The 20,536-nt window shown below is 33.3% G+C and overlaps 1 protein-coding gene and 2 long non-coding RNA genes across 31 annotated transcripts; 2 read left to right on the top strand and 1 right to left on the bottom strand.

The window, feature by feature from the left end:
• Positions 1-297: 297 nt before the first annotated feature.
• Positions 298-9,271, top strand: LOC121748317. Of its 26 annotated transcripts, none has more exons than XR_006039446.1 (9): positions 299-586; positions 1,380-1,423; positions 2,865-6,095; positions 6,615-6,666; positions 6,755-6,797; positions 6,905-6,950; positions 7,940-8,260; positions 8,845-8,881; positions 9,068-9,271. It is a non-coding gene; the product is annotated as an uncharacterized LOC121748317 (long non-coding RNA). The 26 variants fall into 26 exon arrangements; XR_006039461.1 differs by having other exon boundaries at positions 2,859-6,095; XR_006039450.1 differs by having other exon boundaries at positions 299-935.
• Positions 9,272-12,584: 3,313 nt separating this feature from the next.
• On the top strand, positions 12,585-12,985 carry LOC121749137 (ATP synthase delta chain, chloroplastic-like). The gene is made up of 2 exons (XM_042143736.1): positions 12,585-12,802; positions 12,865-12,985. Exons 1-2 carry the CDS (start codon positions 12,585-12,587, stop codon positions 12,983-12,985), a joined length of 339 nt encoding a protein of 112 aa, XP_041999670.1.
• Positions 12,986-14,969: 1,984 nt separating this feature from the next.
• Positions 14,970-19,500, bottom strand: LOC121747830. Of its 4 annotated transcripts, none has more exons than XR_006039354.1 (3): positions 17,665-19,500; positions 15,298-17,526; positions 14,970-15,160 (listed from the first exon to the last, which is right to left on the bottom strand). It is a non-coding gene; the product is annotated as an uncharacterized LOC121747830 (long non-coding RNA). The 4 variants fall into 4 exon arrangements; XR_006039353.1 differs by having other exon boundaries at positions 15,298-17,777; positions 18,113-19,500; XR_006039355.1 differs by having other exon boundaries at positions 15,298-15,519; positions 16,677-19,495.
• Between the last annotated feature and the right edge of the window lie 1,036 nt (positions 19,501-20,536).

Raw genomic sequence — 20,536 nt, 5'->3', positions numbered from 1 at the left:
AATTGGATTATCAAACAATTCATTTATTTTTATTAGTACTATGATTTTAGTCTTTTCTATTTTTATTAGTACTATGATTTTAGTCTTTTCTAATGGAAGGATTAATCCCAAAAGTAGATGGTACTTTAATGAGTGGAACAACTCCCAAAGTTTATTATCATCAAAGGACGGAAATGACCCGCTATTACTACTAATCCAACGCTCCTTATTCAGCCACGTCATCACATCGAACCAAAGAAAAGTCCTCTCAACAGTGTGTCCGACAATCCGTTTGTCTTTTTCGATAGCATTGATTGGATTCAATTGATTGTGAGGAAGAAGTTTGCAGTAGTGGTGGGGGCAAAGGGAAAGGCGTCGCACAATTTTGATGTTAATTGTTTCCTCTTCTTTTGTATGGAGATTGGCATGGTGGCGTGGAGGAGAGCTGTCACTGCCAGCAACTGTTTGATGTATTGCATGAATGAAACCAAAGGTCTTCCGTGTTACTATAAGTAGGAGGGGCTGGTTCTGTTGGGAATCCACTCACTACAAAAAATCGGGGAAACCCTAATTGATGGTTTAGACCTCAGCAGCGGCCGGTTTTCAGGTCTGATCCGTTGTTGTTTGTGGATTGTTTTGATTGGAAAAAAATATATGTGTGTTTTGGGGGGAAAGAGGGGAGAAGAGAATGGACAATTTGACAGAAGAGAGCGAGCACAAGCAGGCAATTGTATAGAGTTATACCTTTGTTGATGCGTGTGCTCACTTCTATTCTGTCAGCTTCTCTCTCCACCGCCTCTCTCTGCCTCCATCCCTCCTCCCTTCACACAAACATACACATACACATACACGCCGCACGCGCGCGTCATTGCCCTATCTGATACACCTGGGGACCTGCCAAAGACACATCTCCCACCCTTTGCAAACAACGTACATCAACAAAATGACGAACCCCAGTTTGTACTCATCTTCTTTTTCGGGAGTTGTGATTATATGGTTTAATTTTTTTTATTTTTTACTGGTATATTTAATCTAGGGTCATATAGATAAGTATCGATTTTTACTGCGCTTTTGTCAGTTTTATCCTAAGTAAAACAGTGATTCCCTGATACAAAACCTTTCACCTTTCGAGTGGAAGGATTGGTTTATTTCTATCTTTTTCTTGCTGGAAAAAGATGATTAATTCGGTTATATTTTATGTGATTAATCATCTTGTTTGTGTTTCTTTGTTGGATTTGTCTGTGATAAGTGTGTGAATCACGGAGTTCGTTGTCCTTAATTATGTTTTCAGATTTAGGTATGAATGAAGATCATGTTTTTATGTTTTACCAAAGCTTTATTCAATCATATACTCCTACAACACAATTAATTTAACTCACTTTCAATTTGCGTTGCTATAGGCCTGTGAGTTAATTGATTCTCGTGATTAGTTCCGGATCCTCAGGTATGTAGTTTCTTGATATCACTTTTTTTATGATTTATTGGAACTCGATTTGAGATATTTTGTTACTACGGGTGAGCTCTGGGATGGTGTCCATTAGCTTATGAGTTTCTGAGCATATAGACAACCTTGTTTGCTGTTAATCTTTGTCTTTGATAGTGGCTAAGCTATGTCAAACACTTAAAAGTTATGCCATTAAAAACTTAAATTGGAGTTCTTTACTTCTTACTATTTGAATTAATGTTCTCTTCTATGAATTGACATTATAAGATATTGATGTATTCATTAATATAATTCTGAAAACTTTAAGCATGACGGTCAAAACCGTCCTGATTGCCTCAAAAATGAATTTCTCAATTTGGACATAGACATACCATTCGATGACTGTGCCTTTGTTTGTAGAACCATCTAGAAATGGGATGAACTTGTGAGATTCTATATTATCATATCTGCAAGATCGAATATGTATAATGACCAGAGTAAAAGTAAACTAATTAGTAAGTTGTTTTAGTGATAGCAAATTCAAAACATTGTCCTACTCAAAAGTTCGTATTATATCAATCGTTATGTATGTCCATTAAAATGGAGAAATAGGCACCACCCTATTGATTAGTGTAAAATCATTGCTGCAATTCTTCAGTTTTCCTCTATTAGTATTAATATATCTAAACATGGTAACTACTTATAAAGGGTTTCCTTAATGAAAAATAAAATTTGTTGAATAAATTAGAAAGAAATAGTACTGTCTAGGGATTTTATTCATACAAAATGTGCTCGAATGTGATGTCGAAATTGTGTGCTAGCTTTAGTCTTGCCTTAATACTGCCACTACAAGAGGATTTGTATCTTTTTGGTTTTATTTGTCATTACCAAATCATGGTCATAGATAATAGTCAGTCTCTCAAAACTTGCAGATCACTATTAAATCTAATTGATGAAAAGTATTCAACCTTTCTGATTTTTGATATGGTGACTGCTCATGATTACCAGGAATAACAACTAATTTAGGTTTTGAAGGCTTTATGAAATCTTGGAAGCCCATGTGCGTTGACGATCTTTTAGTTTATCGTTAACTGAATGATATACCATATGCCATATGCGTGATAGTAGAGCAGTCCAATGACTTCATATTAAGTTGATTGTTCCGGTAAAGCCCTTGCAAAATATATTTCAAAATGAGGGTGATAATATTAAAATCCATTATATCATCATGACTTTAGTCTATAAATTTGTATGTTAAGATTCGAGTTTAATAATTGACGAGAATATGGGCTCCACTATCAGTTTTAAAAATTTTATTTAAAACTCTGTGCAACATGTTATGTGTTTAATTCACACTGATTCGATAGACCAAACGTAGGTGAGCCTTGACTATAATCTAATTTTCTGGCCCGGAACCTGCTATTATCATTATAAGTAACTTTGGTATTGTTACAAGTTTCAGGTTGCCCCTAACATCATATTAGCCTTTCTCCTTGATTTGTAAGGGATCTCATCCACGAACTGCCAAAGGCCGATGAAGATCTCATATCAGGTTATGGACTGGAAAAGATGGATGAGTGAGGTATATGTATATGTGTGTTTCCTAATATTCAAATTCAAGTGCATTCCTTTTCCAATATGAGAAGTATCCACGCCCCGTAGACCTACTTTGTGGATATCCTGACACATAACTGCATCTGATGTGATGAGCATGCTAGCTGCACCTGGTGGATTCATAATGTACGAATATTATTTGTTTCGGTAGATTTACTGATGAGAATAATGTATTTCCCTGGCTAAATGCTAAATGCTAACAATCGTTAACCATGAAACAAGGAATGCATTGAACTGTCCTTTCAAGCCCTTTAATTACTTAAAGTCTTCCTTGATGTTGAATTAATTAAGGTGATCATGAAATATTCTGGATAAAAGATGGAAAGATCCTACAACATTCATTGTATTGTGCACTTGATTAGTGTGTATGCGGTCATGGATGTTGCTATGGTTTTAATTTAATAGCTTGCAGTTTTCATGCATGTGTTATACCAGAAGATGTTTTATTACAAACCAATATTAGCTTTCCATTTCATCCCATTTTTTCATCATCCTTACTTATTGAGTTTTACCCTCTAATATTATTCTTAAATGGCCAGTGTTTTATGACTATCTATGTTAAATTCTAGAGATAAACTTTCTCAGTTGCTCATCTTTTCCAAGTAGGTATTAATTGAACTTAGTTTCTAAACAATGTGAAATTAACTTCACTTTTCTTGGAGCGAATCATTTTGAAATCTTTATACTTTTATGAATTGAAAAGGACCAATTAAACCCATGATGTCCTATGAAATGGACTTAAGAAGTTCATCATAAGTTATGTATTTAGTTTTATTGCCAGGATAGCGACTTCTGGTGAAACTTATATTGAGGTTCATAAAGAAAACCATATAATCGTGACAAATAAAATTATGAAAATAGCAACAAGTAAAAATCAGGAAAACATAAGAGAAAATTAATGTCTGGTCTGGCTTTGGAGGTCACATAATTATTCTTGCATTAGCAAGAACTTTGTAGCCTCCTATATCCTCTCCAATGTTAATAAAACTTTTTCTTATGAATTTATAACTGAAACCTGAAACTAGGTTTCTTAAGAGAGATAGTGCAAACTAGGTTTTGTTAAGAAAGATAAACAGGTTTATATATGTATTTGTCATTTTGAGTGTTGATGTAGAACAAAAGGTGGAGAAAGAGTTGAAACTGGGTTTCTTAAGGGGGTAGTTAAAGCGGTATAGATGGATGAAAAGTATGAGAGAAACCAAGTATTATTGATGGGGCTACAAATATACAGGAAAACGCAATATTAACTGTGAATTATGTGTACCAATAAAGTTTGTTAACTAAGTCAGGTTAGCTTCCCTGTATAACTTATCATCATCCTACTGCCCACGTTATTACTACGAAATTAAAATTCTTATGTTGCTTTTCATTTAGAAAACTGGTCTCAGTTAGACTGAGATGTCATCCCTATGTAACTTTGGCACGTGGCTTAGAGAATCCACAAAGGTGGATGTTTATCATGTCCACGCGGCCCACTCGAGTGGGTTGGCATGAAGGGTGTTACTCTTTCAAGCAAAATGTTAAGTGACAGCCCGCTGATTTCTGATTTCTTTATTAGTTTTTCGACGTTTTAAATTACAAATTTAATGGTTGGCCTAGTGGTGGCAGTGGCTTTATGGTGTTGAAGTTGCCACCCTCATTTCGTTTTATTTTTTGTTTTGTTTTCTTCACCTTTATCTTATTTTTTATTTCATTTAAATCGTTTTCGTTTCCTTTTAATTAATTAGGATCAGAATTGAAGTTTGTTTTATTTTCTTATATGCAAATAAATGTATAGATTCTGTTTATGTAATTTTTAGGCTTTATTAGGATTTCAATTATGTAATTTTCAGCTTAATTAGAATTTTAATTATGTAATTTTTTTTTTAATGAATATCATATTTATTTTAATTGAGAAATTAATTTATTAGATTACATTATAAATAAATTGAAATAAATAATGGATATAAAATAAAAAGATGGTACCCATGAGTAGTTAAGGAAATTGATGATCGGTTGTGGGTGCTGTTTCTTAAATAAGAAACGAGGTAAAAATTGTTGTGGGAAGGAACAATGTTAGTGACAACATTTTGCATGACCTTACAAGTAGAATTTACTTAGGCAACAATAGGACTCTTTTTAAATCTGAAAATTGCACATGTCAATTCCACTTGTCTGGGAATGAATTTGTTAGACCTTCTAACTCCCTAACATTGTACCCTATGCTACTCTTCCTTATGTAGGTGCAATTCCAGTCTCATGCAATGATTGTATAACTAATCTAGGGAAAAAAGTTGAGACTTGTCTCAGAATAGGTTTGAGACCTTGTTCACACATGTGATTGTTCCCTGTGGCTGATTCACATTTTCTATGAATTGGAGTAATATATAATTTCATTTTGAATTGATGTTATTTTGCAGGTTATAAACTCCATTAGGACTTGATTTATACGTTGGAAAGAAGTAGAGTATTCAGATATATAATCTCTATTACTCAAACGCAAAACTATACTCCATAAGAAATCATCCATGATTTGGAACAATGATGATCACATTGTACTGATTTAAAAGGTATCTGCAAATTCATTATTAGCACCTTAAATTATTATATAAGATGTTTAAGTTGTTATAACCTTAAAAGTTCCATGCTTTAGAAAATAAGTTTTGATCTCTTAAAAAGGGATGCAAGGAGCTTATTACACTACAAAAAACCGAGATTTACCGACGGAATTCCCGACGGACAAGAATCCCTTGGTGAGTAACGACGGCATACCGAGGGATTCGCTGTCGGTATTATTTTCCCCCTTTTGTTTCATACGGCGTTTTTATTTTAAGCCTAACGAGCATTTTTTTAATGTTAAATTCTTTACCGACGGGATCTGATTCGGTCGGTAATCTTAAGAATTTAATTAAATAATCAGTAGCATAATATCGTTTGCCTCCCCCCCCCCCAAATATTCAAAAAACATTCTTCCTTGAACAACCACCATCGTCCGCCGAGCTACAGCCACCGCCGTCGCCGATTGTGTCGCCTTCACCGTTGCCCCTTCGCCGAAGAATTTTTGAATATTGAAGTCAAGCTCCAATATTTGAGAATTAAGGTGAGAATCTTGTTTCTACCCTCCTATTACACATTTAGGCATGGATTGAAGTATATTGCTTAGGTTTGAATTGGATTCAGTTAAATTTGGGGCAATCTCTCGTCGCAGCCGTGTCCTAGCATGAAAACAGTTGGATAAAACAAAAACAGGCGAATATTTGAGCCTTAATTTTTGTTTAAAAGCCTTATAATTCCTTAATTAATAATGTAAATATTACTATTATGTTTTAATGTTTAATAAGCGTGGAATGGAAAGGTGAGGCTAGAGCCAAAATTTAGGCCTAATATACTGAAATTGGATGTAAAATGGAAATGCTTACCGGCTGTTTTATTGATGCAAGTGCACTGATTCAGTGATTAAATTGAGGTAATTTGGTGGATGATATGGTGAGTTGGGGGATTTGTAATGTGTGGAATTGAATTCTGATAGATTTTAAATCTAATGAGCATTTTGCAATCTTAGCTACATTAAGCTACCTGCACCAAAACCATAAACCACATTAGACTTTCAAACTTGCAGAAATCATTAATGTTGACACGAAGAAGCCTTGAAGATTGCTCAAGGAGTAGAGGTATTGATCATATTCTTCAATCTTTTCACTTGATTTTTTTTAACATATAGGCCTCTTTTAATGTTGAATTTCACTTCTTGAGCTGTAGATTTTAGAGAACGTGTGTATGGTAGCTCAAGAGAAGATCAAAGGTGCTTATAGATAAATTTTGCATTAGAATGGTATTTTCTGATATCAACAAAATATTCCAAAACTTGATCCCAACTTTTTCTTGCCTTTTTGTTCTATCAATTAGCAGCAAGAGGGTTTAGTTTCATATGGATCCATCAAATCATCTAGTTCAGGTAAGAACTACTCAGCATTCTTGCAAAAGATTCCAACTCTCTATATTCTTCCCCACCCTCAATCGGCCAACTCACTGGGGAAGAAAGAAAATTTGCCTTCTTCTCTCTTTCTCCATTCACACCCTACCTTCTCACCATCTTCCTCCTTATCTTAAAAATGGAAATCAGCTTAAGGCCTAAGCTCTTTGCTCATATTAATTCAAAGCTCACAATTAACATAGAAAAGTAACTCATCTCCTATCTTTTAACTTCTTTAAAATAAGGTGTGTGAATTGCATGTTAGAATCCATCTCTTCAGATAAGATAATGTGATGAGGAATTATGCTCATAGTAATCCCAAACCTTTGTGTGACTTAAGAATTGGACTTTATTGGGGATTAATTGGTTGAGGCTTTTTAAAAAAAAAAAAAATTTGGATGCCTTGAGATTTATATGTGGGTATAATTAGGTTTGGTGTTGTGTATATTGATGTTAAGGGTGTGTTTGAGTTAATGAGAATAATTTTGGGAAGGAGTTAAAATTCTACCAGTAAGTGCCCAGTTCGGCAGTTACTTTAGTGGTACATCTGGTCAACCAGATCTTTTTAGTTTGCCTTGAAATTTTAACAGGAGTAGGTTTAAGATGTTAGGTAACTTGTGTAAAAGTTTCAGATTTAACGAAGTATGTATGATTTATAGTGATATTTTCAAAATGACATTTTTTCTTATGTCTCTGTTCTGATTGTCTGTATTAAAAAGCATGTATCTCTTTAATGGCTGTGAATTAGACACTGAATTTTTAACCTTGTAGACTAAACTTGTGTATCATTTAGTGTTCACTGGTTTCACTGAATTCTGACTCCGTAGGATCTCGCAACAAGTTTTCAAAGTAGTACCAAAATTCTGAAAATCTTTGATGTAAGGCTGACAAGTTTAAGTTGAACACCTTAGTTTAACTACAATTATTCACTTTTGCTTGTAATACAATTAGTAACACATTTTTTGATGCAGTTTTGGAATAAGATGAAGAAGGGTCTAAGATAGCATTTGTGGCATCTGCAACTGCCTTTGAGAAGTGGACCACACGATCTGGATAGGCCGGGACAACCCAAACGCCTTTGAACTTTAACACATTCCCATTCTTGAATGCTTCTAATTTTATTATTTCAATTGTATCTCACTCAATTTATTTTTTATGCAACATAAAGGTTGTGTTTAACTAATACTCCACTAATAGCTGAGATCTCTTATTTATGCATGGACAGTGATGAATCTATTGCTGCATATGAACCGAGCTCTCGAAGTGTTTGTCGCTTAGTAAATATTATCCGGGTAAGATTTGTTTAGTTAACTACCCAAAACTCATTTTGTTAATGAAATGTATAGAACAACTTTGGATATCAAAATTATCATGCTAAGAATAAGATGTCAATGCATTGAAAAACTTTATATTGTCTTTATATTTGATTATTACAGGGGCTATATGTAGTTTATATATTCTGCGTACAGTTTGTTCCTTAGCTAGCAACCTAATATTTGCCAAAACTTCATCACTTTGGCCAAGAAGTATGCTAAAGCATTTTTTCATTGAAAAACAAGTCTTATGGTCTCTGCATTTGCTTCTCTCTCACCATCTACCTGCTGCAATTATATTCCTGATTGCAGAATGATGCTACTAGCTGATTCAATTCATCTACTGACTATGATTCTTTGTTAATGAAATCTAAATAAATTTATGTCGTCCAAGAATCTTTTGCAAAGTTGATGACAATTTCCATAAGCTTGTACCCTTATAAGATAAATGTTGTTGGTGAATTTCAATCAACATATTGTTGTTGTGAACTATATATGGTTTCGAACCAAGTATAAAAGGGCCATGCTTTATGATTAATCACCATTAGTTTTTTTTTTCCCAGATGTCTCTTATTCATGGAGAAAAGCTAGGCTACAAGGGTAAGCCGCTTTCGTTTTATTTTTTCTCTTATTCATGGTCATGAGTACACTCATTTATTTAGGAGCATGCCATAGGCTGTGTTAGAAATTGTTGTTGAGGACTGAGGAGAAACGAGCATGTTGTTAAAATCATGCCAGGGGCGTGCATGTGGCCTTATATATAATTCCATTCGTATTTGATTATAGAACCAGGCAGGCAGAATGCCTTCCAAGACCAGTTCAGTAATGAGAGCGAGTCGTTCGGAGATGTTTTTGACGGGAGGAAACATTGAATCGGGGCTTTCTATCGATTATTTTAGAATTGTTGTAAATTGTAGCTTTGTTTTCTGCGACTTGTAACCAAAACTTAAGATTCACTTTAAATAAAACGATTACCTTTCATTTGCGTAATTTATTTGTATTGAAGAGTTGCATACATAAAAATATTGGCTATTGTTATCCATTTTATGGTATAATGGAAAATATGATATTGTGTTGTATGGCTGTAAAACCAGAAAATAAATCTGCAAGAAATACATTAGAATTCCGTTGGCAATCATCGACAGATTTTTTAATTAAAAAATCCATCGGTAATTGCAGTCGGATTTCCTCATTTATCTTACCGACGTCATATTTTGTCGGTGATGTTGTCGGATATGTTTACCGACGGGATCGGTAAATATTACCGACAAGCATACTACAAACGGAAAAATTCCGTCGGTAAAATTGTTATTTTTTTGTAGTGTTAATTATCTTCTTAAGATAAAAATCCGTACTCGATAAGATATTTCACTTTATTTTTGGGAAGTGGATGCAGTCTTAGTTCATTTGAACATTATGACTTATTTCTATAATCTACTAGTATCTTATAAGTTCTAAAGAAAACTCAATTAAAAAAATTATGTGGCAACAAAAAAACTTGTTGCTTTTGTGACAAAAGCCCAAGTTACAAATGTGAAGGAGGGGATATCAGCTAGTTATTTGGGGAAAGTTGCTTATCTGGAACTTGCTGGTGCAACGCAGGTTATATAACACCTAGCAATTGGAGACTTAATTAGTGGCTATTGAAAGTTTAATTTTTTTTCCCTTCATGCAAGTTATGCTCTAGTTTATTAGATTGAATGTCTTTATTTATTTATACTTTTTACCTGTTGATTCACCTTACATATGGGTTACTTGACACATAATAAGAATGGAATCCTAAGCCTAATGACATGCATTGAATTGCTTTACCTTGCACTTTTCCCCCTTCATGGTTTGTATTGAAAGGTAATAGAGGATGTTCATTTTCAGTCTGTTGTAGAAACTCATTTAATCATGATTCTACTCAATATAACCCTGCTCATCTTATGAACAATATGCATGGTTTTGAATTTGAGACTTTGAGCCTGCTCATCTTATGAACAATATGCATGATTTTGAATTTGAGACTTTGAGGTGGGGTTTTCTAATCAAGGGTGGCAATCCCTTGTTCCAAGAACGTTATTTGGAGAGGAAATGTTCTATTATAAACAAACAATTTGAGGACATTTTTGTATCTTGGTTTATATTCATATACACCTGGCATTACATGAAGAATTCTTCTTTAAACTTCATTTTTCTATTGGGCAATAGTTTTGTAAATATCGTAAATATTCATGAGCTGTCTTGTTTTAAATTGCATGTTTTGTTTTGAATATTTGATCAAGGGGTCTTTGTTTTGATATGTGCATAATATACAAGAGATCAGAAGCATATCTAGAATTACATTCACATGTCAAAGCTTATATCTGTAATACAAGGCAAGTTTGTGTTCACAGGAATAATTCCTCAGCTGTCATAAGCGTAGCTGTCATAAGCGTGTTCCTAGTTATTTCACTTTATTTGGCTGGACATAGCTGCCAATAGCTGCATAATTTTAGTGCATTTCTTTCATACCTTGCCTTTTGCTACATAGGTCTCTACTCTTCATTACTATGAAATTCATGCATGTATCAAGTTGAGTCACGACTATACTTGTAGCAAACTTGAAATGTTATGCAATCTTTGTTCATTAGAAGTTTTGTTTTGAGTAGTTGTAATCTTATGTGGCTTTTTGTAGCACTTCAGTTCTTTTAACAAGATAATATTAATGTTGTCCAAAGATTCTTTCTCATACTTAGTGTTTTATAGTTTGCTAAAGTTATGCATCTTATAATTCAAAATATCTTACTATTAAAATCATGTACCCCTAAGGTTAAATATGCACCCTTATCAACATATTTAAATCATTTGCTTATGGGAAAACTATATTTAAATTTAATTACTAAGTAAGGAGTACTATAAAATTTTATCCTCTTGAATTGGTGCATTAAATGTCATTCAATGGAGTATCCTTGGTTCAACTTCTACGGTTATAGGTTCTACAAATGATATAGCAGTGGTAACCTTATGTAATGCAAACAATACTATGTATATTTTTCTATGGTCGATTATGACAGATAAAATGACTGAAAACCAACAGTCACTATTTAGTGATAGATTTTTCCGTCACTAATACTAACTTACCATTTATGTTTACCGTCATTGACTGGATTAGTAACTTTAGTGACTTACAAATCCGTCACTAAAGTTTTATAATGACAAGTTTTTTAATGACGCAGCTGTCAATACCTATTCTGCCACTAATCATATTAAGTGCCTAAATTTTGCTAATTAGTGACGGAATTATCCGTCACTAATTAGCGAGTTTTTCGTAGTGCTTTTTTCTTTCCAATTAAACACTTTAACCAATAACTCCTAAAATCTCGTGCCGGTCAATAAATGTGTCATCTTAGCCGGGACGGAGGGAGTAGTATAAATATAACATATATAGGGGAGTGTTATATTGCTAACTCAATACTTAATTGCTAACTACAACTAAATAATAGCCATTAGATATTCAAATTAATGGCTTAGATCATTAGCCCCGGAATGTCAATACGATCAACAAAAAACGTCAATAAGGGTATTAAGGTCAATTTACAACAAATTAGTTGTAACTAACTTTTGAAAAATATCTAATAACTTTAAAATGCATATAACTTTCTCGATTTAAATTATTTTTTCACACAACATATATCAAATTAAAGATAATTTCATAAGTATTCTAACGAGATCTCACTTGCATATGTCCCGATGTCAAAATTTGAAAAAAAAATCAAAAATTTTCAATTTTTTCGTACAACAACAAATGTCAACATGATATATAAAATATATCAATATAATACATGTAGAATGTCAATATAAGCAATGTGTTAACATTCTCAAAGCATTGTGTTGATACTTTCGTAACAATATATTGACATTTTCATCAAAAACCCTAATTTAGTAGTTTTTTTATCTTTTTCAATTTAATTAATAAAAACAAAAATTACACGTGGCAAATTGTAGAGCACAAGTTTTCTAAAATCCTAAGGTCTTAAATTAGTTGTAGTTAGCAATTAAATGATGAGTTAGCAATTGATCACTCCCCAACATATATATATATATAGTAGTGATCTAGGGCAATAGTCCATTAACCACATAACTAGAGAACAAATTATAGCCACAAGATCAAGAAAAGCAAGGGCTAGTATTAATACATGTAATTTTCAAATTTAAAGGAGAAATTAGCTCTCTCTATCACAAATTTACTTCACAATAACAAGGTGGGGTATAATGATCAATGCACAGAAAAATTAGATTATGTAAATTTTTACTTCATTTGAATGTTAACTTCACGGACATGAAGCGAGTGGATCTGATCAAGGAGATCGCGGCAGAGTTTGAGCTGATCGCGAACCGGCTGTCGGAGACGGAGGTGGCGACAGTGGCGTCGGTGGTGGAGCTGGAGCCGCAGCATCTGGCAGAGATTGCGAAGCGCGTGCAGAAGCTGACCGGGGCGAAGAATGTGAAGCTGAAGACGGTGATCGACAAGTCGCTGCTCGCCGGAATCATTATCCGGTATGGGAATTCCGGCTCGAAATTGAGTTTAATTACTCTTAGGTTGCTTAATGTTGTATAAGAATTCAAGAATTATTGAAGAATTCAGAGCTCTGTTCATCAAAGCTAGAATTTGCCCGAGCAAAGGCGGCGATCGGTTTCAGCTATAAATATGGCGAAATTGAGCTACGGAAATTCTTGTAATAATAGTAATTGAAGTTCATCCTCTTCTAATTCGGCTAAATTTTCATTCTTAATTATTTATTTGATTTGTAAATGTTGATGCTAGAAGGTGTTTGATCAATTGACCAGCTGGATTTTAAGCAGATGATAAGCTATTGCTCATTTGAAGTTATTTATGCAGAGAAATTTGGCGATCCTTGTTGCTTTTTTCTTCGTCTCTTGTGTGATGCTGTTTGTTGTAGTAACATAATGCTAAGAGTGATGTGTTTTGTAAACAACAGTGAAGTAACATAATGCTAAGAGTGATGTGTTTTATAAACAACAGTGAAGTAAGATCATGCTAAGAGTGATGTGTTTTGTAAACAACAGTGAAGTAAGATCATGCTAAGAGTGATGTGTTTTGTAAACAACAGTGAAGTAACATAATGCTAAGAGTGATGTGTTTTATAAACAACAGTGAAGTAACATAATGCTAAGAGTTATTTGTTTTGTAAACAACGGTGAAGTAATATAATGCTAAGAGTGATGTATTTTGTAAACAAGAGTGAAGTTAGATCATGCTAAGAGTGATGTGTTTTGTAAATAAGAGTGAAGTAAAATCATGCTAAGAGTGATGTATTTTGTAAACAAGAGTGAAGTTAGATCATGCTAAGAGTGATGTGTTTTGTAAACAAGAGTGAAGTAAAATCATGCTAAGAGTGATGTATTTTGTAAACAACAGTTATGTGTGTACTTGTGCGCAGGCCACAAATTTATGGACTTCCAATATGTATAAGTGGTAGCAATTATTAACAATTCTATCTTTACATTTTATTCTACTAATTAGATATACTAATAACTTCTTTTCATAAACTTTAGTGTAAAATGTAAAAATTTCGTTCCATAGGGTTCAAAAAGACCCTTCACTTAAAAATCAAGTGTAAACAATATATGGTTATTTACATTCTTGTAAAATATTTATGATTCAAGTAACTGAATTATCTTTGCAATTCGTCACTGAATTTTGATTTACTTCAAAAAACCAGAATATTCACTACATGATACTAGTATGATGCAGGAGTTTACCTAATCACACAAATTAGGCCGTCGACATCATCGATTTCGCAAATTGATTATGACTTGACTATGTAAAGTGTAAACTAACCTTGAACGTACCACACGAATATATTGATGATCACGAAGATATACTTAAAATGCAAATTGATTATTTTATTGTTTAAAATATGTAAACTTTAAATGATCATAGTGGTTAAATACCAATTGGGCGCTACTTTGTCCCATCTCAGCTAAACTAGAATATTCACTGCATGAATTGACGAAGTGATGGAATTAATTTTTTGGATTTTTTATTCGGTAATTTTCCATATGATCTCATGAGCTTGCTAATTCTCGACTTCTTGTATCTTTGAGTTGTCTTCAACTTTAGGGTTTCCTCCTTGGTCGAGGAGTTTGAATAAATTACAAGTTTGTTTCCCTCACTATAAAAAAAACCTATCTTTGAATGATAAAAAAAAATAGATTTGCTTTGAAACTTTTTGAAAAATAATCAATCTTTTACTTTTTAAGAAGCTTCTATTTGTATTCTCTAATTTTAGTTGAGATATTAACAATAAAGACATTTTTTATTTACAAGACACAAATTAACATTCTTAATTGCATTAAAAAATATGTTAGGTAGTACCTTCAAAAGAAGAAGAAAATTAAAGATCATATGCAAAAATATAAGAAACGTATGCAGTATCTGTGTATGGAAAGTTTTATGAAATTATTAACGAGTGTGTTTCTAGCTAATAGTAAAATGTTGGAACTGTGACTCATAGTAGAAAATATTTGACTTTTTGTCAATTCAGATCATGCGATGAAAACAACGTTGAACAATTGTTTTCATAATTAAACTTTTCGTTGACGAATGGAGTCTTACAATTAAGCCTTTCTTCCAAATCAAAATATATAACGCATGCTGCATAATTGAAATTAGGAAAATAATAAGAATGAAAAAGGCAACTTAACCAACACAATTCCGACGCGCCGAATAGTTTACACCAAAGAGAAAGTACAATATATTCCTTCACTTGTACATTGCCAGTATCCATTCTCTCAATGACATCTACTGCCTTCATCTCCATCAACGCCGAGCCCACCTCGCCCGGGGCCTGTTGTAAGAAGATAAAATAATCCTATCCCTTGATCGCAAACCTGTTCCAATTAACCCTTAGTTAACACAAAGCTTTGGCTATCTTCCAATAACAATATCGAATCTTCCAAGATTGCATAGAACGATCTAAGAACAGAAGCTCGATATCATGAACAACGCTATGTACCTCTTTCCCTACCTGACAGGGAAGGATTTTAGGACAGCAAACTTCTTGGGAATGACAAGCCAATTGAGCTTGCCAGCGTCTCTAGGCGTGAGCTTCTTCTCGAAGAGAAACCTCAACCTAGCTAGAGGCCCTTGGGTCGTGCAAGGATGTCACACCGATTACACTGCTGCTGTTGGAATCAGAGATTTCACCAAACAGATTTTTGGTATTACCACTTGATTCTTCCATGATAATCTATTCAGTCAAGCATCACACTAAACTTCATATTAGAATCAATCAGATGATCATAACATAAAAGGCAGACAGTCAATCAAACTCAATTTTTCTCTCATATATATAACAGTATTTGTGCATTGTACAAGGAATCAATCCATTTTTTAAAAAATGGATCCACTAAATAAGCCAAGCATGAGAAACCTATGTAGAGGAGAGAGAAGAATTAACTCAAATTAGATAATTAAATGTAAACAAATTGAGAGATCAAGTATGGAAGTAAAAAGTGAGACATCAAAATGCAGCATATTTCTTAATGGAGAATATTTTGTTCCATTATTTTGTTAACTTGACGAAATTAAAGAAAAGGAAATCAGATTATGTACTAGTAATAGTGTTATCCTTATATGTAAAGGAGAGCAAAGATGATGAGGGCCTCCCACTAAACGAAACCCAAAATCATGTCTGGCTTGGATATCGGTGACCTAAAATATTAGTCCATCCAAAATGTATGCCGACTAGCTAGGTCTCTTAACATAGAGCGTGGTCTTAGTGGACCGTTGAACGTCTCCTAAAAAATACTAAACGAATATGGGTTTTTGAATTCAAACATATATAGTTCAGAGAGGATTGATAAAAAAGGGAAGATACGAAAACAAGTTCAGGTTCAAAACAACTGTCAATTATTAGCATATTGAATTTGGGTTCTATGCAGTTCAAAGATACTTAAGGAAACACAAGATGCTAGAATGCTTTATTTTTCCCAAGCAAGAGATTTTCCTAGAATCATACTTCCAACAAAAACAATAAAATCACCCCGCACAACAAGTCCCGTCAACTCCAACTCCACGCCCTTCCCTAACTCCGTAAAGAACAAAAGAAACACAAAATAACTCAGTGTGATCTGCCCGAGACTGCAACAAAAATAAGCCTAACAACCTTAGAAGAAAATTTATACTTCAATCTTTTCCTTAGATGCATGATGCATCCATAATTCCATATATCAAATGATAAGATAAGCGACACACAAGTTAAGAGATTGTATTACCTTCTTAACACTAGCTCATTCAAAGAGAAAGAAGAAGAAGAATAACAATACTTAAAAGTTAAGTGAGCCAGTGTACACACCAAGTTTCCAAAGTTAGTAAATATGAGTGCCATGTATAATTGTTACATACTCGCTTATTCAGTTGATACGTTCTCTTCTTATATAAGAGATGCATATCGATGAAAACTGATAGCTGGTGGATTAATGAGAAGACCAAGAATTGAACTACTCCATTTGATTGGGATAATGTGATTCACTCTTAACGCAAAAAAATCTTCATATGTTATATAATACGGCTGTGAAAACATCAACAAAATTAGATGCTGAAAAAAAGCAAGATGTTGTAATAAACTATGGCCATCAAGATTTGATTTATGACACAGTATATCTTTAGGTATCCTCCACATATACACATATTCATGGAAGCCTTTATCAAGGACGTTCCAGTTAGAACAAATGCCAACATTAGGTAATCTTTTTTTTTTCAATTCATAAGGGAACTTACTAGCAACACAAAAATTGATCAATGCATCCTAAAAGTCTATAAAATTTGAATATCCATAAGAAACATTATCCATCAGCAGTTTCTCTTCATAGGTTCTGAACCACAATTCAACCTATACATAGCTAGATATCTTTATGGAGTATAACGATTAAATATATCTACAACAAACATAATTGTGTTCCAAATCTATCATGAAAGAACATGCACCAAATACCAGAATAATAAAGCCAAAAAGACAAGTTCAGTAACACAAAAAAAATCAGTAACACACCCAAAGTAGAGCTTTAAAATCAGATTAGCTAGTTTACATAAAACAAACACTAACTAAGCAATTAACTTTCGGGAGTTTCTTTTTCAGCAGCATCACTTGCTTCCTACAAATCTCGAATGTTCTGTGACAAATAGTAATAAAATTAACATGAAAAGAGAATATCTGGGAAATCAAGTTTCAGCCTCCAGCAACAAGTAGCAAGGGCTGTCCAAGAAAATTGATTGCAAGAAAGTAAGTAAAAAATATAGAAACGGAATTAACCAAATGTCTTAGTGGGGATCCTTCCAGAAAGGAAACAAAATAAATAAACAGAATATAATGAAAAGATCCAATATTCCTAACCTGTATAAGAAAAATTTTCATTCTCGATGACACCCATAATTCTATGCGCATCAGCTTCACATATGAGATGGAGTACTAAAAAACACCTTTTATTTTTCTGAGCTGCACCCAAGCTTCATAGGGAAAAAGAGGTTACCATAACCAATTTCAAGAGAGAAACAAACCCAGAAAACCAATTTGGTTGGAACGAACAAATCACATAAAATATGGTAATGGAATCACAAATCCCATATTTTTTGTAGAGGCAAAGATACAAAAGAATCATTTTTTTAAATCTAAAAGCGAAAAAAATCCAGATTTTGCTTTCAAGAATTAATTTGAACTTGGGTATGGTATAAATGTTTATTTTTTTTTGTTGATAATAGTATTTTATTGAGGAAAATGAGTATGGCTCAAATGCAACCAACAAAACACTTTGCCGTTATTTCAGAACAGTGGCCAGGCGTACCTTACCAAATCTTCAACTCCAACAATGACAACATCAAAAGTCACGCCTCTGAGTATAATTTTTTTCAAATGAAAGGAGTAGCAATCTAATCACTGCATAACCTCTATCCTACAATAGTTACTAGTTCTACTTGTATTAAGCTTCAAGACTTCCCCAATAAAAACAAAAATAAAAATTAAGGCTTTAATTTCATTTTCTTCCACATAAAAATACAAAGAAAAAATTGTCAAAAAAAGATAATTTGAAGAAACATATACATAGAGGGAGCTAAAAAGGGTTTCAAGATTTACAATTTATTTTCATGATCAGATACATATGATAAGAAATTTCCTCCAATAAAAGAGAGAACCAAACAACTGTGAAAAAGATAATTTGAAGAAACGGTATACATTAGATATAGACCTAATTAAGAGGGCTTCATCAAGATTCAAACTTTTATTTTCAATTTGTAATCCAAGTCATAACTAGATCAATGAAATTTGCTTCCACATGAATTAATTATACAAAAAATTGTTAAAAAGATAACTTGAAAAGACAATTTACATGAGATAGAGCTAAGAGGGTTTCAAGATTCAAACATTCATATTCATTTCGCGAAAATGTTCTTCTAAAAACAACTGAAAAAAACAGAAAAATCTCACTATGTGTAGGTGTGTTTTGCAGACTGAGGCGTGTGACACTCGATGTTGTGCCTATTTCCCTTAATAATCATCTCTTCAATTAATGAATAAACACACACACACACACACACACACACACACACAGAGCAATCTTGAAATAGGTGGTGCAGTGAGAGTTGTAATAATGGAAAAAGGTGGGAGTGGAAAGTTATATGACAGATAGAGAAGTGAGCACACGTCTAAACAAATATATATACTGATTATAGAAATGCCTGCGTGTGCTCACTCTCTTCTGTCATGACTCTGTAATCTCCTTCCTCATCTCCTCACTGCACCACACACACCAATTTTGAACTCACGAGCTGAATCAATGGCTTTAGATCTGAGAAAAACAATAATGTAATGTCGGAAACAATTATTATTAGGGTTTTGTGGAGGGCGGAGGTGATTGGATAGTCAACAATCATACACAATGTACTTTCGACTTTTCAGCAAAGTAATCTTTTTGCATATTTACGGCTATCATCACAATAGATCTCTTCTCTATCTCTCTCTCTCTCTCGTTTTGTCTTTGCATGCTCTGCAAATTGAGAGCTGTTAGCATATTTATGGTCGATGAGTTTGAGGCGATATGTGGGTGAGAGAGTGACGAGGGCATGTGACTTTGCATCCCCACCACTTGATTGTTTTTGTAGTTGCGCGTCAATATTTTCAGGTCCATCAACTGTAGCGCACCAAAAGTATTAAACTATGTTTATCACCAATCAGCCAACCCAATCCAACCATCCATTTTTTTTATTTTTAATTAATTTCTATCTTCTTCACGTCATCTTCCATATCATTAATATTCATCTAATCCAACCACACATTTTTTTCATAATTTATCAATGACCACCCAATCACACTATTATATATTTTATTATATTATTTTTCAACAATATTATTATTACAAGAAATATTTATTATTACACCGTAAAATATATAAAAAAACACAATGAATAACAAACTAAAAATTATAAAAACAAACAATAAAGGGGACCACAAAATAAGAAATTGTACCAAAGAAAGTATTATATGAGGAGAAAAGATGAGATTTTTTTGTATGCAAAACTATAGCAAATGTGGTCTCTATTTATAAAAGATGAAAAATTATAAATTTTTTGTATAATTTTTATAATTTTTAATATAATATATTAAAAATATGTAATTTTTATCAAAAAAATATCAACTAATGGGAGGCACAATCTCATTGGAGTAAACATCAAAGGATTGGGAGAGACCAAGGGGTCGGTGGTAGCACGCCATCCGACCTGCGTTCGAAGAGAGAGAGACCAACTTCAATATTTTTTTTTAAATTATGAAATGACCTGGCGGTCGGTCTCATATTACCGATAAACTTGGTCTTAAGGACAATTCTGACACACTCTAATCAGAAAATATACATTTTCTCTCGGGATTGCTATTTCAACTACTGCTACTACATGTATGTTGAGCTCCGTCTTAGCTAAATTTCGATTATTATTATCGGCCTCTAATAATTTGTCGTCATTTGATCCTGCATGGATTTCTTAATAGAAAATGAGTTGAAAAAGTTAATGAAATGTGAGTCCTACGTTTATATTCTTCCCGTCCACAAAAAATAGTCTTATTTTTTCATTTTGAGATTTCCACAAAAATAGTCTCATTTCTTAAAATGAAAAGTTCTCATACTTTTCTCACGTTTTCTCCTCTCTTATACTTTACCTACTTTTTCTCCCTATCTCTCTTACTTAATCATTTTTTTCTCCTCATCTCACTTACTTTA

This window comes from Salvia splendens, chromosome 9, assembly GCF_004379255.2.
Source record: "Salvia splendens isolate huo1 chromosome 9, SspV2, whole genome shotgun sequence".
Lineage (NCBI taxonomy): Eukaryota > Viridiplantae > Streptophyta > Magnoliopsida > Lamiales > Lamiaceae > Salvia > Salvia splendens.
This window is presented reverse-complemented; position numbering and strand designations above follow the sequence as displayed.